The sequence below is a fragment of the Vitis riparia genome, chromosome 9 (genome assembly GCF_004353265.1).
Source record: "Vitis riparia cultivar Riparia Gloire de Montpellier isolate 1030 chromosome 9, EGFV_Vit.rip_1.0, whole genome shotgun sequence".
Classification (NCBI taxonomy): Eukaryota; Viridiplantae; Streptophyta; class Magnoliopsida; order Vitales; family Vitaceae; genus Vitis; species Vitis riparia.
Window position 1 is genome coordinate 13,615,514 of NC_048439.1, and position 19,414 is coordinate 13,634,927.

The 19,414-nt window shown below is 34.4% G+C and overlaps 2 protein-coding genes across 2 annotated transcripts; both read left to right on the plus strand.

Moving 5' to 3' along the window:
- Nucleotides 1-805: 805 nt before the first annotated feature.
- LOC117922225 lies at nt 806-10,857 on the plus strand. The gene is made up of 6 exons (XM_034840277.1): nt 806-1,112; nt 4,905-4,958; nt 5,365-5,445; nt 5,971-6,040; nt 6,139-6,227; nt 10,403-10,857. The coding sequence occupies exons 1-6, from the start codon at nt 948-950 to the stop codon at nt 10,535-10,537; spliced, it is 594 nt and encodes a 197-aa protein (XP_034696168.1). The 5' UTR covers nt 806-947; the 3' UTR covers nt 10,538-10,857.
- Nucleotides 10,858-12,460: 1,603 nt separating this feature from the next.
- LOC117922716 (receptor like protein 29-like) lies at nt 12,461-13,937 on the plus strand. Its single transcript, XM_034840914.1, has one exon. The coding sequence runs from the start codon at nt 12,523-12,525 to the stop codon at nt 13,825-13,827; it is 1,305 nt and encodes a 434-aa protein (XP_034696805.1). The 5' UTR covers nt 12,461-12,522; the 3' UTR covers nt 13,828-13,937.
- Nucleotides 13,938-19,414: the final 5,477 nt, after the last annotated feature.

Below are 19,414 nucleotides of genomic sequence, written 5' to 3' on the forward strand. Positions count from 1 at the left end.
GTGTGAATAGATTAATTAGCCTTGATTATAATGATTGCTTTTAGGTTTCTTGATTGTAATTCCTCGTCGTATAATATTATACATATTCATCAAAAAATAAAAATGAAAAATATTCTTCCTTATATATTTCTCGATACTCTATCCTACTTTTCGTTTTAAGTTGGGAAAGAGTTAAAGATATTTTCTTTCGGCGAGAGAGAGGGTAGGGGAGCATTCCTTACCCTTAATCAACTCCATTAGCATCCATACTCTTCCTTGTCCCTCCTTCCCTAATCTCCATATCAGAAGGAACAACAAAAATGGCATTCAGAACTCTCTATTCATCCAAACAATTTTCATTTTCATTTAAAGAAAAAAGATAAGGATATGTAAGAAACTTGAGTATGAGATGGTAGCCAAACATACTTGAGCAACCCATAGGCCGGCGTACTTGGCAGTACAAAGTATCAAACACCTTATCTTTGACCAATTGAAATTGATTTATTTAAAGTATATTTTTATCCTAATCCAAAAAAAAGAAATCAATAAAATGAGATTCATGAACCGAGTAAAGGGCTTTTTATTTTATTTTTTATTTTTTTATTGATCACGTGTTGAGGAAAAAGAAGGGTGTGGGGATGGGAAAGTGTGGGCAATGGGCCCCACTGGTCTCCCTTCCAAGAAACCCAAGGCAAAGGGAAAAGGAGGGAGGACCGAGGCGAGGGGGAGGCGGAAGCGCATTCAATAATAATAATAATGTAAATTTAGAGAAGTTATATATGGTTATTAGAAAAATTAGGTCAAAGCGACCGGAAACTTCCGGAAGGACACGGTGAATAAAAAGGAACCATCTCTCTGGTTTCTTCTCTACATTGTGGTCACAAATTATAGGCGACACCTCTTGGTTGGACTTGGGGGGGTTTCTGACGACTGCCTTGCCTTTTGCCTTGAGATCTGCTGGAGGAATCATGGAGGGAGCGGTTTCAGAGAAACAGGCGTCCTCTTCCTACACCTATTGGGTTAGGGAAGCGAGGGAAGATGCAGCTCCTCTCCCGGTTCCTCGGAAGCTCACCCAGGATGATCTTCTTTCCCAACAATCTCACACGTCTGCCCTCGGTTCCGTCTGGAATAAAGTAAGACTCTTGGGATTCCGATCCCTTTATCCTCAATTTCCACCAACTCTTTCTCGCATCTCTCGTCTTGATTTATTCATGCGTTCTTGCTTGCTAACGCCGTGCCTCTGCCTTCAATGCATGTTCATCTTGTCCTTCATTCTGTAATTCATTTGATGATTTAATGGAATTCCGTCCCTGTTTTGTTGCCAAATCTGCGTCTCATATTAGGTTATGGTTTCTCTTGGCTTTATAGCAGACATGGACATCCCTGGCATTCCCTCCTGTACCTTAAGAAAATCACCCCCTGTGTATGGCTTATAGTTTCAATCTTTAATGACACAACTAGGCATCTTTTGGAAAGAGAAATGATGAGTGAGCTGATAAAATACATCTTTAGCTTCACCGTATAAGCACCCGCTTGTCAGTTTCAAATTCTTGCACCTTACAATTGTTTTGCACTTTATTCCTCCGCATTCTTTTGAGAGGCTTCTATTTAGTTCTATGTTATTATTTACTCCTTGGTTGGAACATTAACAACTTATTTGTCTAACATATATATGTACATACATATATGCATGCTTCTCAATGTCTTTCAATCCACTTGTCCTTTTTTTTTTTTTTTCTTTTTGTTTTGTTTTTTGTGTTTGATGTAGCAATGCCATGAGTTAATTTTGATTAAGTGGTGTTTATACCTGCATACGCCAATGAGAGGAGGTTGGCCACGTGGATGGTGAGATGGTGAAGTGGTGAGGTGTTCTGAATTGAAGGGAGAGTGGAGTGGCTTGAGAGTTGAGAAGGGTTGGAGAAAGAATGACAATACATTCTTGAGAGCAAATCCCTTCAAGAGCAAAATTTTCATCTCTTTACAATGGTGATCCTTAAGGCCTAATCTTAGGGAATTTTAGATAAAAACTAATTTTATGTCATCACATGTGCCAATAAAATGTTGCCATATGTATATGAATCAACAAGATGATGTCATGTGAAATTGTGAATATGGACAAACAATATGCCAGCACTTATCTGTTCAAGTGAGTGATTGTAGAACCATGTGGTAGTAGCAGCAACACATGTTCTGCAAAGTTATCCCCCCTCCCTGTCAATTTGACCAAAATGGGCTTAGTAGTATTTGGGCCAATTTCACCTTGATAGACTTCTAGTTCTAGCCATCAGACCAAGAATCTCAAACCATTCCATATACTTAATGGTAGGGCAAGCCAAGACCACCACCAAGGGGCATTGGGCTCCATGAGCCTTGCTTTTGACTCAGGTAGGCAAAAAGCATATGAGTGAAGTATTAACTTAGGCAACTACCCTCATGAATGAGGGTGGTGGCAATTATTTGAAATGCTCCTTTAATTATCTGAGAAGGGTTAATGAAACTAATAAATGAAGATGGGGATGCGACCTCTCATCACCCATCTAAGCATGTTAGGGATAACTCATTCTTTCATCCATGGTACCAAGTGGATGCGTCCACCTTGAGGTGAGAAAGAGACATGGATTGACATCTACCCAAGGGTAGGTATGGCAAAATAAGGTAATTAAGATCAAAGTTTTAAGAAATCCATGTGAAAGCAAAGCAATAAGATCACCCTCTAAGACTTCGTGTAGAGAGAACCCTTTAGTATCATGACCTTAAGAGAAATATATACATATTTACCCTTGTGCATCATTATAGATATATGCATATTCTTATATAGCCAATTGGTAATACAAAGCTCAGATATTGGGTTCATATTTAGTCTTCAAAATGCTTTGACCAACTTATCATTTGTCTTTACATCAACCTTGGTGTCTTGGTGGATGTCTAATACCCATGTCATATATGACACTTCAAGTTAACTGTGTCATATTATTGTTAAACCATGCACTACTCTTAAGTTGGTCAGGCTCCTTTGTGGGGAAGAAAAGTAAAAAGGTGTGGAACGTTGCTCCTCTTTGTATTTTTTAGAAAATTTGGAGGGAATGGAATCAAAGAGCCTTTGAAGATAAGGAACAAAATGACCAATTGTTAAAACTCTCATTCCATTGTAATCTCTCATCTTGGGTTAGTATATACTTAAGGCAAGACTCAATGCCCTTGTTTGATTTTGTAGAGTGGGTGGGGTCTTGTTGAGTGCCAAGGTGTTTTTTGGTGCTCTTTTTTGAGGGCTTGCTTTAGGTGTTCCTTGTATACATTTTGTGTTCATTGGTATGCTTTGTTCTTTTACTAAAGTAGTTTTTGTACGAGTTATGAGCTACAAAGCCAATCTTATGACCATATTGCTTTAAGCCAAAGGCACCTCTAAATGGGGCCCCATAGAGGGGTAGCTTATAATGTTATAACTATTTGTACCTAAGAAAGGATGACAATATCTAAGGTCACTATGTCTCAAGGGCAGTTTGACCTGGTATTTTCTTATCAAGGCCAAAATACACCCCAATACCATCCTTTCAAGTCCTGCTGGCTGATCTGCTCAAGGCCCCTCTAACTTTGTGAATTGCAACATCATCAAACACCTCTTTACTCCGCTTTTTAAAGTCTCTCTTAAGAGCCATCAACTTCTGAGCAAGAATGAAGCCAAGTTCCCTGGCCCCCCTCCCCTTTTTCCCCCTCTGAATCTTTACTAGACGATAACTATCAATACACTATAAAATTACTCCAAATTCTAATGCTTCCTAAATATGCAGGGTAAGTTGGATATTTGGAGATGTAAAGCTTTTTGCTTATTTCACTTTCCCCCTTGGTTTAGAGGTTATTTTCCCCATCGGGAGTTATGAGCTTAGAACCAACTTCCCACAAACACCACCCCACCCCCCCACCCCAAAAAAAAAAAAAAAAAAAACACTTTGCCAGTTAAGCTAGGCCTTAAGAGATTCAATCTCCTCTGCCCTTACACCTTATGAATAGATTTTACTTCTTGTGAATAGATTTTACTTGTCATTGTTCTCTTTTCTCTCTCTCTCTCCCTCCCTCCCTCTTTACTCTGTTTTGGGTGTTTATGCCTTTTTATGTGTCTGTGCGTTGACACATGTATTTGTGAGGTTTTTAACTTGTGAGAGCTCAGAAGCTATGATATTACAATAACATTCCAGTTTCTCATTAATTATGAGCACAGCTTGAAACATCAGTTTTATATGCTCCTTTGAGCTGATTTTAAAATGGCTGGCTGAATAGACACCCAGCTTCGCTCAAATATATTTTTTATTTTATTTTATTTTTCTCTCTTTTTATAATCGAGGAACCTTCCATGACAAATTCTTTAGAACTCTCCACGGGGACCCAAACTAACCAGCTGTAGGATTCGACCATGCACCTCTACCACACATCCCAACATTTTCGCCTACCCAACTAGGCCACCTTGGTGGGCTAGCTTCACTCGAATGGATTGTTTCCACTTTCCATTTAAGCTGATTGATGCGAGATGCAAATGAGTCTATCATAATAATTTTCCGTTCACAGCAGAACCTCTTCCTTTAGTAATACACTGATGTTGTTCCAATATATTGAGTTTTGGATATGTTTGAGGGAAAACAATATAATACCTATAGTTTCAAAGCAGACCAGAACCATTGGCCTTCATATTTTGTTCTGGGTTCCATGTTCTACGCTTCTACTAGTCCAATGATAATACAGTCATCACATCTAGAGTCTTGCACACTCATAGCTGCTTATTGTTATGTGTTTGGGAAAGAAACAATGGGGATCATCACCCTAAAGGCCTGGTTACATTTCTGTGGTAAATTTCTATGTTTTCTTTTTTATCAGATTTGGTAAATTTTCTATTGGTTGCTTATTTCTGACTGTATGATATTTATTTCAAATAGGCTGGGACATGGGAGGAGAAGAACCTTAATAAATGGGCAAGCAACAGAATCAAGGTCTGTTTCTGTACAAACTTCTTAATATTTGGCTTATCTTGTAGAATATGCTGGATATTTTGGACATCTCATTATCTATATAGTATTCTCCTGGGCCCACTTATTAAGTGGTTCAATTGGATTCAATACCATGTGAATTATAATTAAAATGTTTGTTTTGTACCATGTTAGTTGTCACTGGAGCATTGCTAATGCTCCTTTACCCCCTAAAATATTTTCCCTTGTGGGTGGAGTCATGTTGCTGGACTGCTAGGTGGCCTAGTAAATATCCCTGCACACATGCTTGCAGCACACACACGCAGATGTTTGTGCATTTGTGCACATATACATGAAAGTGCACACACATACACACAAATGTTCTTTTGTTCTTTCAAATTTTCCTTCTGAATTTGGTCTTGAATTGTAGGAGTTGCTGATTTCAGTCGGCTCCTTGGTGCTCTCTGGTGGTAAAGCAGAAATTACTGAAGTATCAAAATGTTCAGGCGATGTGAGTTCTTATAACAATCATGTGACATTTCTTATAACAATCATTTGACATATAAGGCCTCATGCATGTATAGATTTTTTGAGTTTCCTGGACTCTTGTTGCATGGTGCATATGAATAGGCACATGTTTTGCGTCAGAGTAACCATTTACCAGTATGGCATTTCTGTGGTTATTTTGTATCTTTGACATCACCCACTGGAGCACTTTTTTCAACCCCTAAGTTCACACAAGATTTTAGGAAAATAAAGAAGATAAAAGTGGTGCATGCATATTTAATCCTTCTGAGAAAACCTGGAAATTATTCTTCCATGCTGTTAACATATCATTTAAGGTTTGTTTAGGTTGTGTTGCATCATTGAACTTGGTGGTAGTTTCTTTGAAGGCTCCATGCAGGAGTGGACACCACCTATTAATCATGTCACTATTCTATCATGTCTTGGGACATCTTATGTTCTGTTCTGGTTATTATCCACTTTTGAGGGTTCTGGTATCTTTATCTGGTGAGTTTTTCTGAGTTCTGAACAGGCATTCTTGGTGACTGTGCGAAACAAGAAACGTGTTGGCTACACTTATGAGTTAACATTGAAATTCCAAGGCAAGTTGTTTTGGTCTAAAATGGGAAACCCTTTTATTTTTTACCTTTTCTAGTCCTGTTCATCTGAATTGATTGAAGTGGGATGCTACTGTAATTAGGGGAGTGGATCATCAGAGAGGAGAAAAAAATGATCAAGGGTCATGTGGATATCCCTGAATTCTCGTTTGGTGAGCTGGATGATTTGCAGGTATGTCTTATATTCCCATTTGAATGCCTTTGAGAATGAAAAAGGAAAATGATGAATAAGCAACTGGGTAAAAATTCTGGATTTAACTATCTATACATACACATTTTTAGCTATCAACATATGATGCATTGCATGCCAAACATACCTTTTGGACAACAATTCATATTTACATTTTGTATTTTATTTATTTATTTATTTTTGATAAGTATATTTTATCACAAACAAACAATTGATTGATATAAATTTTTGAAGTAGGAGTGAAGGATGAGAAATCCTTCCAAAAATATGAAGGATGATTTAAACCCAAGAAAGAAAAAAAAAAAAAGGAGGGGGAATATACTGAACAAGATCTGCAAGATAGCTACACAAATCAAGGATGAAAGAAGAACATGAACAAAGTATCGAAACAGTGTACAACTCAAGGGGGTAAAAATTCCTTCACAAAAGAAGCCATTTGCTTGGCTTCATTTTTTGCTAATCAATCTGCAATATGATTAGCTAAATTTGGGGACTAAGAAAGTTCTGAACATTGTGCTATGGTGATCTCTAATTACAACCTCAATTGAAGTTTAACTTAGTTATGCCCATTGGAGGCACTGTCCCTACTAAAAGCAACTCATTATCTATACTCTTTGGCCCACAAACATTGTTCCAATCTGAGTTTTAAAATGGTCAAAGAAGTAACTTACAATAGTTTTAGGGATAAAAGCCTAGGTCAAGGAACAGAAGTGTATCAAATCTTAAATAAACTCCATTCATCCTTAAACAATCCTTACATCTGTTTCCCTCCTATTATCCATAACAAAGTGACCCAATGAACATGCCAAATCATCTCTCAGCACCCTAAAATCCCCTAAAAAAAAATAATAATAATCATAATCATAATCATCATATTTAGTGATGACTATGGGGCAAGTATTTTTGTGCACTTGCCTCGCCCCATCCTTAATAAGATTGGTTTAGGAGAGCTATAAATGGTTATATATATATATATATATATATATTTTGAAAATTGCCTTGCACCACCCCACCTTCATATAATTTAATTTTTTTTCATTTTTCTATAAATTTACTTATCATGAAAATAAAATATAAAGATTTGTGAAAATTTATTTATTGAAATATTGTATTTATTTGAATATAACTAAAACTTTTTAAAAAATAACATAAAAAATTTTAAATGAAGTGGGGCAAGGTAGGTACAGTAAAACTTCAATAAATTAATAAACTTGCTTGAATAATAAAATCTTTTAATCTCAACTTGAGTTAGTGTATTAAATTAGTAATTTGGCTATATGCATAAAATAACACTTTTTTTAGGTATGCTTAAGGGCCCAAGGAAATATAAATTGATGATCAATGATCGATGAAGTACATAAAAAAATAGTAAACAAAAATTCATAATACAGTATTAAGTAACTTTTTACAACTATTTTCTTAATTCAACTTCATGTACAAGTATTGTAATAGAAACATAATATTTTCTCTAAATTAATAAATATTCATTTATCAAAAAATTAATAAATAATTCATTTATTGATAAATTAATAACCTTGTTAAGATAATGTCTTCTGGTCCTAAGAATCTTATTTAACATAGGTTTTACAATATGTGAAATTTCTTTACCCCCCTTGCCTTGCCCTAATAAGAGCTTGAGACAAAACCCAACTCAAATCCGTCCTATTGATGCCCCTAATGATCTTTGTCACACTCTAGAGGAGACCCTATCTATTTTAAACAAGGCTAATTGATTTATGCCAAAAACTCAAAGTCATTGGGCAATGTAAAAAAAGATGATCAATCAATTTTCTATTCCTTAGAATTAGTAACATAACAATTTGGGTTGAGAACTTTGAAGGGCCTCCTCATCTACAATACATCAGTGGTGTTGATTTTCTTATTAGACACCAACCATGTAAAAATCTTAAACTTAGATGAGGCTTTAGATTCCTAAATGAAATTAGCATGGGAAAGAGGTTTAAGTGTCAAGGATTAAAAAGTGCTAAGAAGAAAGACTTTACAGAAATTAAGTTTGATGAAGTTAATGATAACTCTCACATTCATGGAGATAAACTCACGAGGGTAAGAGATGCCATGAGAAGATTGAGCTCCTTAGATTTTGGATCAGTGAGGTTGTAACAATAATTAAAGTTCCAAGCCAAAGGGGAAGAAGAAAATCTAGAATAGATGAAATTGAGGAGCCTCTAACTCTTAAAACTCTGAAGAAATTTGGAGATTGAGTGCAAAGTGGTTGAACCCTGTACCTAAATCTTCCCAAAAATGAAGCTTTGCACTATAACCAATAGGAAAAAAAAACTATAACTAGAAAAATAATAAAAATATTGTAAAGTGGATTTCCAAGGGCAACAATGGGACCATCTAACTGCATTAATGACATCTCAACCATTAGAATGTGACTCATAAGGCTCAAGCTAACCATATACCATAAAACATGAATGTCCCTTGAGAACCTTCATAGGCACTTTCTTAAGAGGACTTTGTTTCTAAAAGAGATCTTTCCCAAACCCAACCCCCCTTCATCCTAGCTCACACGCTCAGTCCCAACTTATGAAGGGGTCTCTTCTTCCTTCTCTAACACCCCACCAAAGAAAATCCCTATGTGATATATTAATTTCTAAATGCTATTTTGGAAGGGATCTTAAACATTAAAAGGACGAAAATGGGTATTTGGAAAAAATAAGGCTACACCAAGGTTATTCCACTGCCTTAGAAGAAGGCTTTCTTCCCTTCTTCCAATCATCCAAACTTCAGTAAATCTTATCAACTAAAATGAAGCAACTCTAGGACGTCATCCCCTCCTCCCCCCTTCCCCACCCCAAAATATAGAAGGGCCCAATATGAGAGATATCATTACCTAGCAAGATAGTCAAGTGTGTGAAATGTTTCTCACAATGTTGATGCCCAAAAGAGTAAGGCCCTGTTAGACAACTATTTTTTAAAATGGTTTTCTGTGCTCCGAAACAACAAACAAAAAGGAAAATATGTTTGGCAACAAAAAGAATAAGGTGTTTTCAGAGAATATTTTTTAATTGTTTTCAATGGTTTTCACTTGTTTGTTGATGTTGTTTTAAAAAATAGTTATACAATTATGAAGAATAATTAAAAATAAAGCACTATAGGTAATTATCAAAACATATTTAAAAACATAGAAAATAGGTTAAGAATATTTCTAGTTTTCAAACAGACTTTTGTTCTAAAAAAAGAGAACGATTTTTCAGAACTATTTTAAAAAATACTTCCCAAATAGAGCTTAATATTTTCTACATTGATCTTAAGACCTGAAGTGCATCCAAAAACTATCAAAATGAGCTAAAGCCTTTGCAAATCTTTTGATGTAGCTGTAGAGGAAAAAATGGTGATGTTCTTTGCCCTGTCATACAATAAAGACAGAAATATTATCCCATGAAATATGGTGTACAAAGTATTGGGCCTGAACTTTGCCCTCTTGTGTATTGAGCTTAGGGCTGAATTTGAGTTGTTCCTAGATGAACTGCTAGCAAAATAAGCCCATTGTAATTAAACTCACAATAAAAGTATATTAATTCACCAATGAGACACTAAGTTGGCAAAACCAAACTTGGAAAAAAAGCTATCATTGAATGTCTTAGTCTGGTCAAAATTAATGCCAAAATTTTCCCAGGCTGATCCAATTTGCACCCTTGGCTCATGCTGTGATCAATTTGTTCAAGACTTGATTCCACACATCCCTGGAAAATACAATTCATGGTGAACTTGCATGTTCTAGTTGGGGAATTTGGTTAAGCATGATCTCTCAAATCATGGTCTCAACTTAGAAGTTGACTCCACACCTTTGCCCAAATAACTGACTCATTCTTTGCCTTGTAATGAGAGGACATGATCAGGGGTATTTATCAGTATCCTCTTTTTTGTCTTCCTAAGGTTTGTATTTCAATACAGTTGGTATTTTATTACTCATGAACAATTTAATGTAGCCAGATGTTAACCCTAATGCATCTATGAACAACCTGAGTTTGCCAAGTTAATCACAACTGAACCACCTTTAGTCACACCATCATTTTCATTGCAAACAAAATAATGGCTCATCCACCTCAATTTCCATTTGGCTAGCAGTGGAACTAGTTAAAGCTGATAAAAAATTAATTGTGAATCCGTATTTATCCTGTACCTTGTAGATTGAAGTGAGACTCGGTGAAGAGAAGGACCTTTTGCATCAAGATAAGCTGCAAATTAGCCAGGATTTGAAGCAGTTTTTGCAGCCAGTCCGTGAAAAGTTGCTTCAATTTGAAGAGGAGCTCAAAGACAGGTAGAAGGGGACATGTCTGGCCTCGTCTCTATTGAAGCTTTGTGACAGTTAAATTAATTGTAGGTTACAATTTATGAGACTATTTAAGATACAAAGTTTTTCTTGCTGCCATTAGTAGGATTTGGCATAAACTTTATTGGTTGCATCCTGCATTTGATAAGGGAATCGACAGGGTCTCACACATTGTTGTAGTTCTATTTGATGAAGATTTTGGTGGCAGTTTTGTAAACTTTGTTGTATGTGTCAGAAGATGGAATTGAGCAACTGGTTTGCTGTTTCTTTTAATTTAGTATTTTCTGCTGGCTGTACATGCCAACATGGAAACACAGATTCGAGAGCCCCTATCTTTGGCTGCCGGATTATGCAATATCCTAAGTCCTAGCCTAGGGTGGAAATGACAAGTATATTTTCCTGTTTGTTTGGCAACAAGCTGAGATGGTGAAATTTTAAATTAATTTCTGGATTTTCAATTTGAGATAAAGAATTATATTCTAATTTTTATTTTAAAAATTAATTGAAATTATTAATTGTACTAAATATTTAAACGTTTAAATTAGTTTTTGGAGTTCCAATTGAAAAAAAACTTTATTGGAATAGATGATATAGCTCGTCTATTTTGGTTTTGTTGTATTGTAAGGGTGGTCAATTTATTTCTTATAAAAAATTTATGAATTTAATGTTATTATTTTTATTTTTGAATAATGAATTTATAGAAATTTATAAAATTTAATTTGTTTTAAAATTAGATGAGATATGAGACAAATATTGTGATTGTATGCGGGTGAGGAGGGGAACTATTTTTTAAAATAGTTTTTTGTTCTTTAAAATAAAAAACATAGAAAACATATTTGATAATTAAAAATTATTTTTTGTTTTTTGTTATTAAGAAAAGAAAATAATGCGGTTTTAGATAATATTTTTTAGTTGTTTTCACTTATTTTTATAAGAGTTGTTTTAAAAAGTAAAATATCAGATATAAAGATTATTTTTAAAATACTAAAAACAAGTTAAAAAATTTTAGGTTTTGAAACAAACTTTTTGTAGAAATAGTTTTTAAAAACTATTTTTTAGAATTATTTTTTAAAAACAGTTACGCTTAAATTTAAGTTTTGGTTTTAAAACTTTTTAGATTCATTTTATATTTATGTCTTTAATTTTATTTTTGAGTAACAGTTAATGAATTTTTTTTGAATTTAAAAGGTATATTTAATCTTTATTTTGTGTATTTGATGATGTTTTATAAAACAATTATTAAAAATATATTTTAGAATTTTTTTAACTCTTTAAATAAATAAAATTTTATTTGGAAATTCAAATATGAAAACAATTTTTTTTTCCTTATATATAAAAAAGGTTCATAAAAATATTTTTTCATATGTAAAAAAATAATTAAAAATATTTCAAATTTGTTCAACATAGAAGAATAATTTATTAAAAAAATCTGAGAATTCTCAAAAAAGTATTCTTTTTGTTTTCTTTTATGATGTGGAGATGTCCGAGCTTGTTTGAAATGGGCGTGTCTCCGAGGACGTCGTCCCATCTATTTCATTGGCCACCTTTTAATGCCAACTTTGACTGTAGCTTTCTTTCCTGGAAGGAACACATCTGCTTGACTCATTCTCCCTCTCTTAAACAAATTCATTTACAGACAGGGCCTTCATTCGTTATATTCCAAATGAAGGTGCCAAAATCGTGCTTTAGATGAGGAACATAAGGTGAAAAATTGTACCCTGCCTGTCAAGAAACCTGCAGGTGGGGAATCAATTCCAGAGTCTCAGGATTCTGTCCTTCTCCACTTGAATGCTTCCCCAAAAGGAAAACAGACAAACTTGAAACAAGGTAAAAAGGAAAAGAAAAGAAAAGAAAATACTTCACCATATATTCACATGCACCTTCCTTCCACTCTTCTCACACTTCATGGCCTCTCTTCCATCTCTCGTTGGATTTCTCCTTTTGGGTGCCTTGCTTGTGTCCTCAACAGCTCAGAATATGACCCCGGGCATGGAAGCTGGAGAGTTTTTGGGGTTGTCTGAAGTGATGGGTGCTCTTCTGGACAACCCCAACTGGACTCAAATGCATCCGCATCCATGCACCCACACCCCATGGCCTGGTATTCAGTGTGATGTTATTCATCATGGACATGATAGCCTACCGATTCTCCATGTTACCAAGCTCCATATTGGTCCAGATGTGGCCAACCCACCAGTTTGCAAAACCACTGCGTATTTGTCTGCTTCATTGCTCAAGTTGCCTCACCTTAATTCTCTCTCTATCGTAGGCTGTTTCCGTATGTCGAGGGTCTTCCTTCCGGCACCCATCTTTGGTTCCTTCTCTTCCTTAGAACAACTTGTCGTCAAATCCAATCCTGGCTTATACGGAGAAATCCCTCTCACTTTGGCAGACACTACTACCCTAAGAGTTCTCAGCCTGTCACAGAACAGCCTGCATGGACAAGTCCCCAAAGGGCTTGGTAGGTTGAGAAAGCTGGAGCAGTTGGACTTGAGCTACAACAATCTAACCGGTAAGATCCCTCAAGAGATTGGTGGGCTCAAGAGTTTGACAATCCTTGACATGAGCTACAATGGTCTTCAAGGGCGCTTGCCTTATTCTCTAGGGCAGCTTCAGACCCTACAGAAAATAGACTTGAGCCATAACAGGCTTGTTGGAAGAATACCTAGTGTTATAGGGAGGTTGAAGCAATTGGTTTTTTTGGATTTGAGCCACAATAACCTGACGGGGCCAATACCTGACACCCTCTCTGGCTTGAAGCGTTTAGAGTACTTGTTGGTGGAAAACAACCCTCTAAACACAAAACTGCCTTGGTTTATGGGGACACTTGTCAATCTGACTGTTCTGAGTCTCTCCACGTGTGGACTCGTGGGAACAATACCACCATCTTTTTGTTGGTTGGATCAGCTCATTGTTCTTTATCTGGACAGAAACAATCTTCATGGAACGGTTCCTCCAAAATTAGGGGCGCTTCCTAACCTTTGTCAGCTAAATTTGAGTCAAAATCAGCTGAGTGGTGAGTTGTACTTTTCATCTGATTTCGTCCAACTACTCGGCAAAAAATTAGATGCGAGTGGTAACGATGGGTTGTGCACAGGCCACCAGTTCAAGGAACAAGTTTCCCAGTATTTAGGCATTCCTCCTTGTGCGGATCAAACTGCCAAATCCAGTAACACTTCTGACCATGAAAATTCAAACCCATACTGGACTGACGCCTCAAATGCAATTATTAAGAAACCAATGCTTCTTTATCTTATATGGTGTAATCTAATTGCGTTTCTTTGAATTTTTAGCCTAAGATATGTCTTCGTCATCTTCTCATAACCAAATTAGTTCTGATCCATGGCTTAGAATTTCAACTTGCCCAGTTTGTATAACACAGTGCTTTCTAATGTTGTTCTGTCACTTGATATTTAAGGTAATTAAGACCATTATCTTTGTATTTCAATGCTTGTGCCAAGCATCATCCACCTTCGAAATTTTAATTCAAACAAATTCACAGCACATCAGAAATGATGATATGACTCCTGTTTTAATTTTATACACAAGTTATATGTTAAGAGTTTGGTGACCCAAATTCTACTTAGTCTGATTCGAAAAGCTCACAGTGCGACCTATATGGTAAAGTTATAATTATGAGATTTTTTGAAAGGTTTGCGGCTTAATCCCCTAGCCCATCATTGATCCCATTGGAGGTGCGGACCTGGTTTGTTAATTACTCTCTCTCTCTCACACACACATATATCTGTGATTATGATGATTATGCTTCTCCTCTCATGTGATTACGATGATCATAGCGGCTCGCAACTTCTCTCTCTTGTACCAATCTTTTGATATAGCAGATTTCCTTCTCCTCTACTCGTGGTTTTTACTATCTAGGATTTTTCACGTAAATCTCTGTGTTTTTATTTTACTTTTTTATCACCTATTTTCGTTTTCGAGGAGATCGTATGGAGACTAAGGACTCGTTCTATTTCATTTATTCCATCACAATTAAATTTTCACCTGAATTTGGTTGGATTTATTCTCAAAAGTAATTTCATTAATGATGCATGCTTAGGAATAAGAAATGGAAAGGAAAAGCTTTCTTTTCATGGAAGTATTGTAGTTTAAAGTGGTAACATATATTTAGTTGTACATTTAGGAAGCACTTGTGGATGTGTTCAAGTTGCATATCATTAATCATTACAATAGCACCCAAGTTACTAAACTAAATTACTTAACTTTTTTAATCTCCTTATGAATTATTTATAACCCAAATGATCTCAATCAAAATAGAAATGGTTAATTAGCTTTCTAGCAACCTTTTCCATAATTCCAAAAGGATGAGGTTTGCCCTACTAGCTCTATAAAATACACTTCATTCCCCCATGCATATAGAAGTGATAGAAAATGGGTATTTGATGGCAATTTCTAATGGGTTGGGCTTTACTCAATCCAATGGCTAGTTAGGCTACATCTTAAAATAATAAGGTGTGGGCCCTACCCAAGGCCTGGTTATTTAGGCTCCATCATACAAATGAGTTTTCATGAGTTGGGTTTGTCATTTAGGCTCAGGCCACCTAGTTACATTAAAGATGGACTAGGCCCAATTGAGGTCCTTATTAGAGTCTAATTTTATGATCTTTCATAAACCGAGCACTATCAATTGGAAATATTGGAGACCAAGATAGAAACGACCATCAGAATCCCACTAATTGGGTTAAGTATTACATGATTGTATAAATAATAAGGGTGCATGTATATTTTAGGGTAATGTTTTCGGTCGTTTCATTATTTAAGAAGGTATTTCCTTTCTCCGTTTTAGCAAAAATATTTTATTTCACCTTGAAAAGTCATTGCAATGCTTGAATAATGCAAACTTCTCTGCAATTTCCATTATCATTTATTGGAAATGAATTCAAATAATTTAAAATAAGTGAAATAAGTTTAAAGTAGCATATAAAAATAATTTATTAATTTTAAATCTATTTTTATTTTACTTCACTTTTTCTTTCTTTCTAATTTTCTTCTTTATTTTCTTTTCCTCATATTTTGTGCGAACCAAACATAGCTTAAGGTTATGTTTGCTTCTTGAAAAGTATTAAGAAAAAAATTAAAGAAAATGATTTTATCCTATTTGGTTGTATTGTAGAAAATATAAAATAAAAGAAAATATAATAAAAAATGATTAGAAATTTATGCATTTTCAAATCTATCATCTTTATATTGAAGAATTAAAATAAGTGAAACAAGTTCAAAATAACATATAAAAATAATTTATTCACTTTAATTAATTTTATATTTTTCTTCTTTTTTTTCTTTTCTTTTAATTTTCCTCTCTACTTTCTTCTCCTTTCATTTTCCTTCTAATTTTTTTGGGAACCAAACATAGCATAAAAGTATCACACACCTTTCATTTTCCCTCAAATTTTTTTGAGAACCAAACATAGCATAAAAGTTTTTATTTATTTATTTATTTATTTATTTATTTATTTATTATTATTATTTTTTTTATGTGTGTGTGTTGTAAGACAATTTTACAATACTTATGAAACTATATTAATAGTATACATGTAAGTATTTATTGATAATCAAGTTAATTAATTCATAGAAAAAAAAAAGTTTTCAATTACTTATGAAAATATTAGTTATATCAAACATCTTGTGCATGCTTGATGCATTTTATTAAAACTTAAAAATTGAAAGGATGACTTAGACTACTTTATATCAAATTTAATGATATTACAAAAGAAAAGTAACTAATGAGAAGAAATTGTTGGTTAATCTTACCTTTAATTTAATAACAAAATATCATAAGTTTTTTTTACCAAGTTAATAAAGTACCTTGCACTAGTTGAAAGCTTTCCAAACTATTGTGGCTTAGATCTAGCACTTTCAAATTTCTCAAACTAGCTAATTTTGCAACAAACATGAATCAAAAGAGAGATTAACTAAGGAACATTAGAAGTTAGAAATATACTATACTTAATTTTGAAGAAACAATGTAGACATATAACATGCCTTGAATGGGAAAAGATCCATCCCATCCCATGCTACAAAGAGCCAATGTCTTGAGTGATGATATTGCACCCAATGATTTTAAGTCACTTTTGTCAAACTCATTACCACTTATGTCCAAGATCTCCAATTTCTTTAAACTTGATAACCCTTTAAATCTTGTAAAATATAGTAATATAATTTTAATTAGAAGCATGTAAGTACAAGTTGAGATCTTCATACTTAAATCTATAAGCTTACATGTCTTTAATATAAGAATATGTATCCAAATTTCTAATTCAATTTTGTGATTTTTGTGTTTAAATGTTAGAAATAAAAAAAAGTCCATAGAGCTTCAAAGAGCTTTTGTGATCTTTGTGAATTTAAACATGAAAATTTTCATGTTTTGTGCCCCTATAATCTGAATCCTAACTAAATAAAGGAAATTATGTTTTGAATTAAAGTTTTTATATTCATTTTAACATTGTATGTAGAATCCATCTAATAGGTTTAATTAATTAAATTATGGCCCTGACAATGGGTTATGGATGGATGGAATTTGGAAATGCGTAGATGGTCATGGGTTGGGCTTTACTTTGTTCATTGTTAAACCAACTTGACATCAGCTTAAAACAATAAGGCTTGGGCCCTACCCAAGGCTAGGTTATTTTTTTTAATGTTTTTTTTTTTTTTGGTAAATGTGAAATTCTAAAGATGGTGATTCCTCATTAGAAAGCAATAGTCAAATTTTGTGATCACCTTTCTTTAACCAATCTTTATCAATTTGGAATATAATAATCAAGCTTTTTTTAGGAATGGAAGATAATGAAAGACAATTTAGCAAAAGGGATAAGGATATGGGAGCCTAAGTGTTCCAGATAATTAATAATTGTGAAATTGCTCACTCTCAGTTGAATCCCACTTATTGGGTTGAGTGTGAGATGATGACATAAATAACAAGTATGCTTATTGTTAGGAATTTGAGGCTAATCCAAACTATGGTAATCACCCTAGGGGGGGGGGGGGCGGTAAATAGGGTGATGGTATCTTTTTCACAAATTTAAACTATGCAAAAATAAGAGACAATTATATGCAAATATATAATAAACAAAATAAACACAATTGCATATAATTTAAAAGAGTTAAGGAAGAGAGAGTGCAAACACGAGAGTTTATAGTGGTTCGGCACTTCCTTGCCTACATCCACTCTCCTCAACCTCCTAACCGAGTGAGGGTTCCACTATCTTGAAGCTTCAACCAAGTTTCCAATCTCTTTACAATTGGATTATGGTTCTAATTCACCCTCTTGGACTTTTGCCTCCAAGCACCCTTTACACTTCTCAAGAGTTATCCCACTCTTGAACAACCTCTCAAGTGATACCCCTCACTTGAGAAAATTTCTCTCAAAGATTTACAAATAAAATGATCTCTAAAAAATCCTAGCACAAGAACTTTAAGCTCAAATGATACAAGAGAAACTAGGATTGAATGGTGCACTAAAGATATGCAAGTTTTGGAATAATGGTGCACTCAAAAATACTCTTCCAAGGCTCAAATATAATTAAGAAAGATTTGGGAAGGTTTTTTTTTTTTTTTTTTTTTTTTTTTTTTTATTATAAAACAATGAAGTTTGGAGCCTTTTTATAGAAGAAAAAAGTCATACTAGCCGTTGGGGGTTCGACTGGTCGAGCTAGGGGTTGACCGGTTGACTAGCCGTTAGGGAAAGTGACCATTGGGCCTCAACCAGACCTCAACCGAACCTCAATCGGACCTCAACCGAACCTCAACCGGACCTTGACCAAACCTTAACCGGTTGAGGTTCAACCTTGACTGGGAAGAGAAGGCCACTAGGATAAAGAGAAACTTTTTGGCCTCCCTTAACCGGTCCTTGACCTGACGAGCACAATCGGTCGACCGGTTGAACCAATTTTTTGGCTCAACACTCAACCTTTTCAACTTAAAACCTTTTAACACAAGTTTGAAAATCATTTAATACAAGGTTTTAGTTGAAAACATGAAATCATCCAATTCTTAAGATATTTAAAACAATATTACTCTTGGATAATTTTGGTACATAAATAAATAATGAAATGTATGAAAGTCCTAGTGTACCAACAACCTTACAAAGAGATCTTAAGAAGCTTTGGTCTTGAAAAACTCCTCTCTTTGAGGTGGTCTTCTTCTTCATGATTTCTCCTTGGCTTGATTTATCTTTGGATTGCCACTTTGGAAGTCGTCTTGCCTAATCACATTTGAAATATGATCATTAGTTTTAAACCTTGTTTTGTTATCATCAAAATCAAGATTAACCAAACCTTGGTTTCACAGTTATATATATATATATATATATATATATATATAAGGCTAATGTAATCTACAATATTCTAAAATAATAATTTTTTATTGTTCTATTTAAATTTTAATTTACATTATAAATTTTAATAATTAGTAATTGCTCTTATATTAAATTCAATAGTTACTAGTGACCATTTGGTCCCCACCTAAATACTTTTCAGAACATATGCTAGTAGTTCCTTTAGAATGTTTGGAGTATAAGTGAAAAAAATTTTTAAAGGTGAGAGGTAACATACCTTCATTCTCAAGAAACCCATCAAATGAGTTTGCAGACAAATTTAGATGGTGAAGTTCTTCAAAATGAAGGAATAGGGAGACATTTAGTAACCAGAATTTGACATTTTCATAATAGTACCAATCGAATTCCAACAAATTTTGTTGTTGTCTTATATCATCGAGGGAAAGCTTTTTAACTCGACCTGTGGTAGGATTGCAAGTAACCCGCTCCCAATTACAACATTCACTAGTGTTGTTATCTATCCATGAAGGGAGAAGAAAATTTGCATGCTCATCATTCAATTTAAGAAAAGCCTTGAAT

Excerpts from the sequence above, each read along its gene's own strand:
- LOC117922225 (XM_034840277.1), top strand. The coding sequence starts at position 948 with ATGGAGGGAGCGGTTTCAGAGAAACAGGCGTCCTCTTCCTACACCTAT. Across the intron at positions 5,446-5,970 it reads TATCAAAATGTTCAGGCGAT|GCATTCTTGGTGACTGTGCG; the intron begins GTGAGTTCTTAT and ends AGTTCTGAACAG. Across the intron at positions 6,041-6,138 it reads GTTAACATTGAAATTCCAAG|GGGAGTGGATCATCAGAGAG; the intron begins GCAAGTTGTTTT and ends TACTGTAATTAG.
- LOC117922716 (XM_034840914.1), top strand. The coding sequence starts at position 12,523 with ATGACCCCGGGCATGGAAGCTGGAGAGTTTTTGGGGTTGTCTGAAGTG.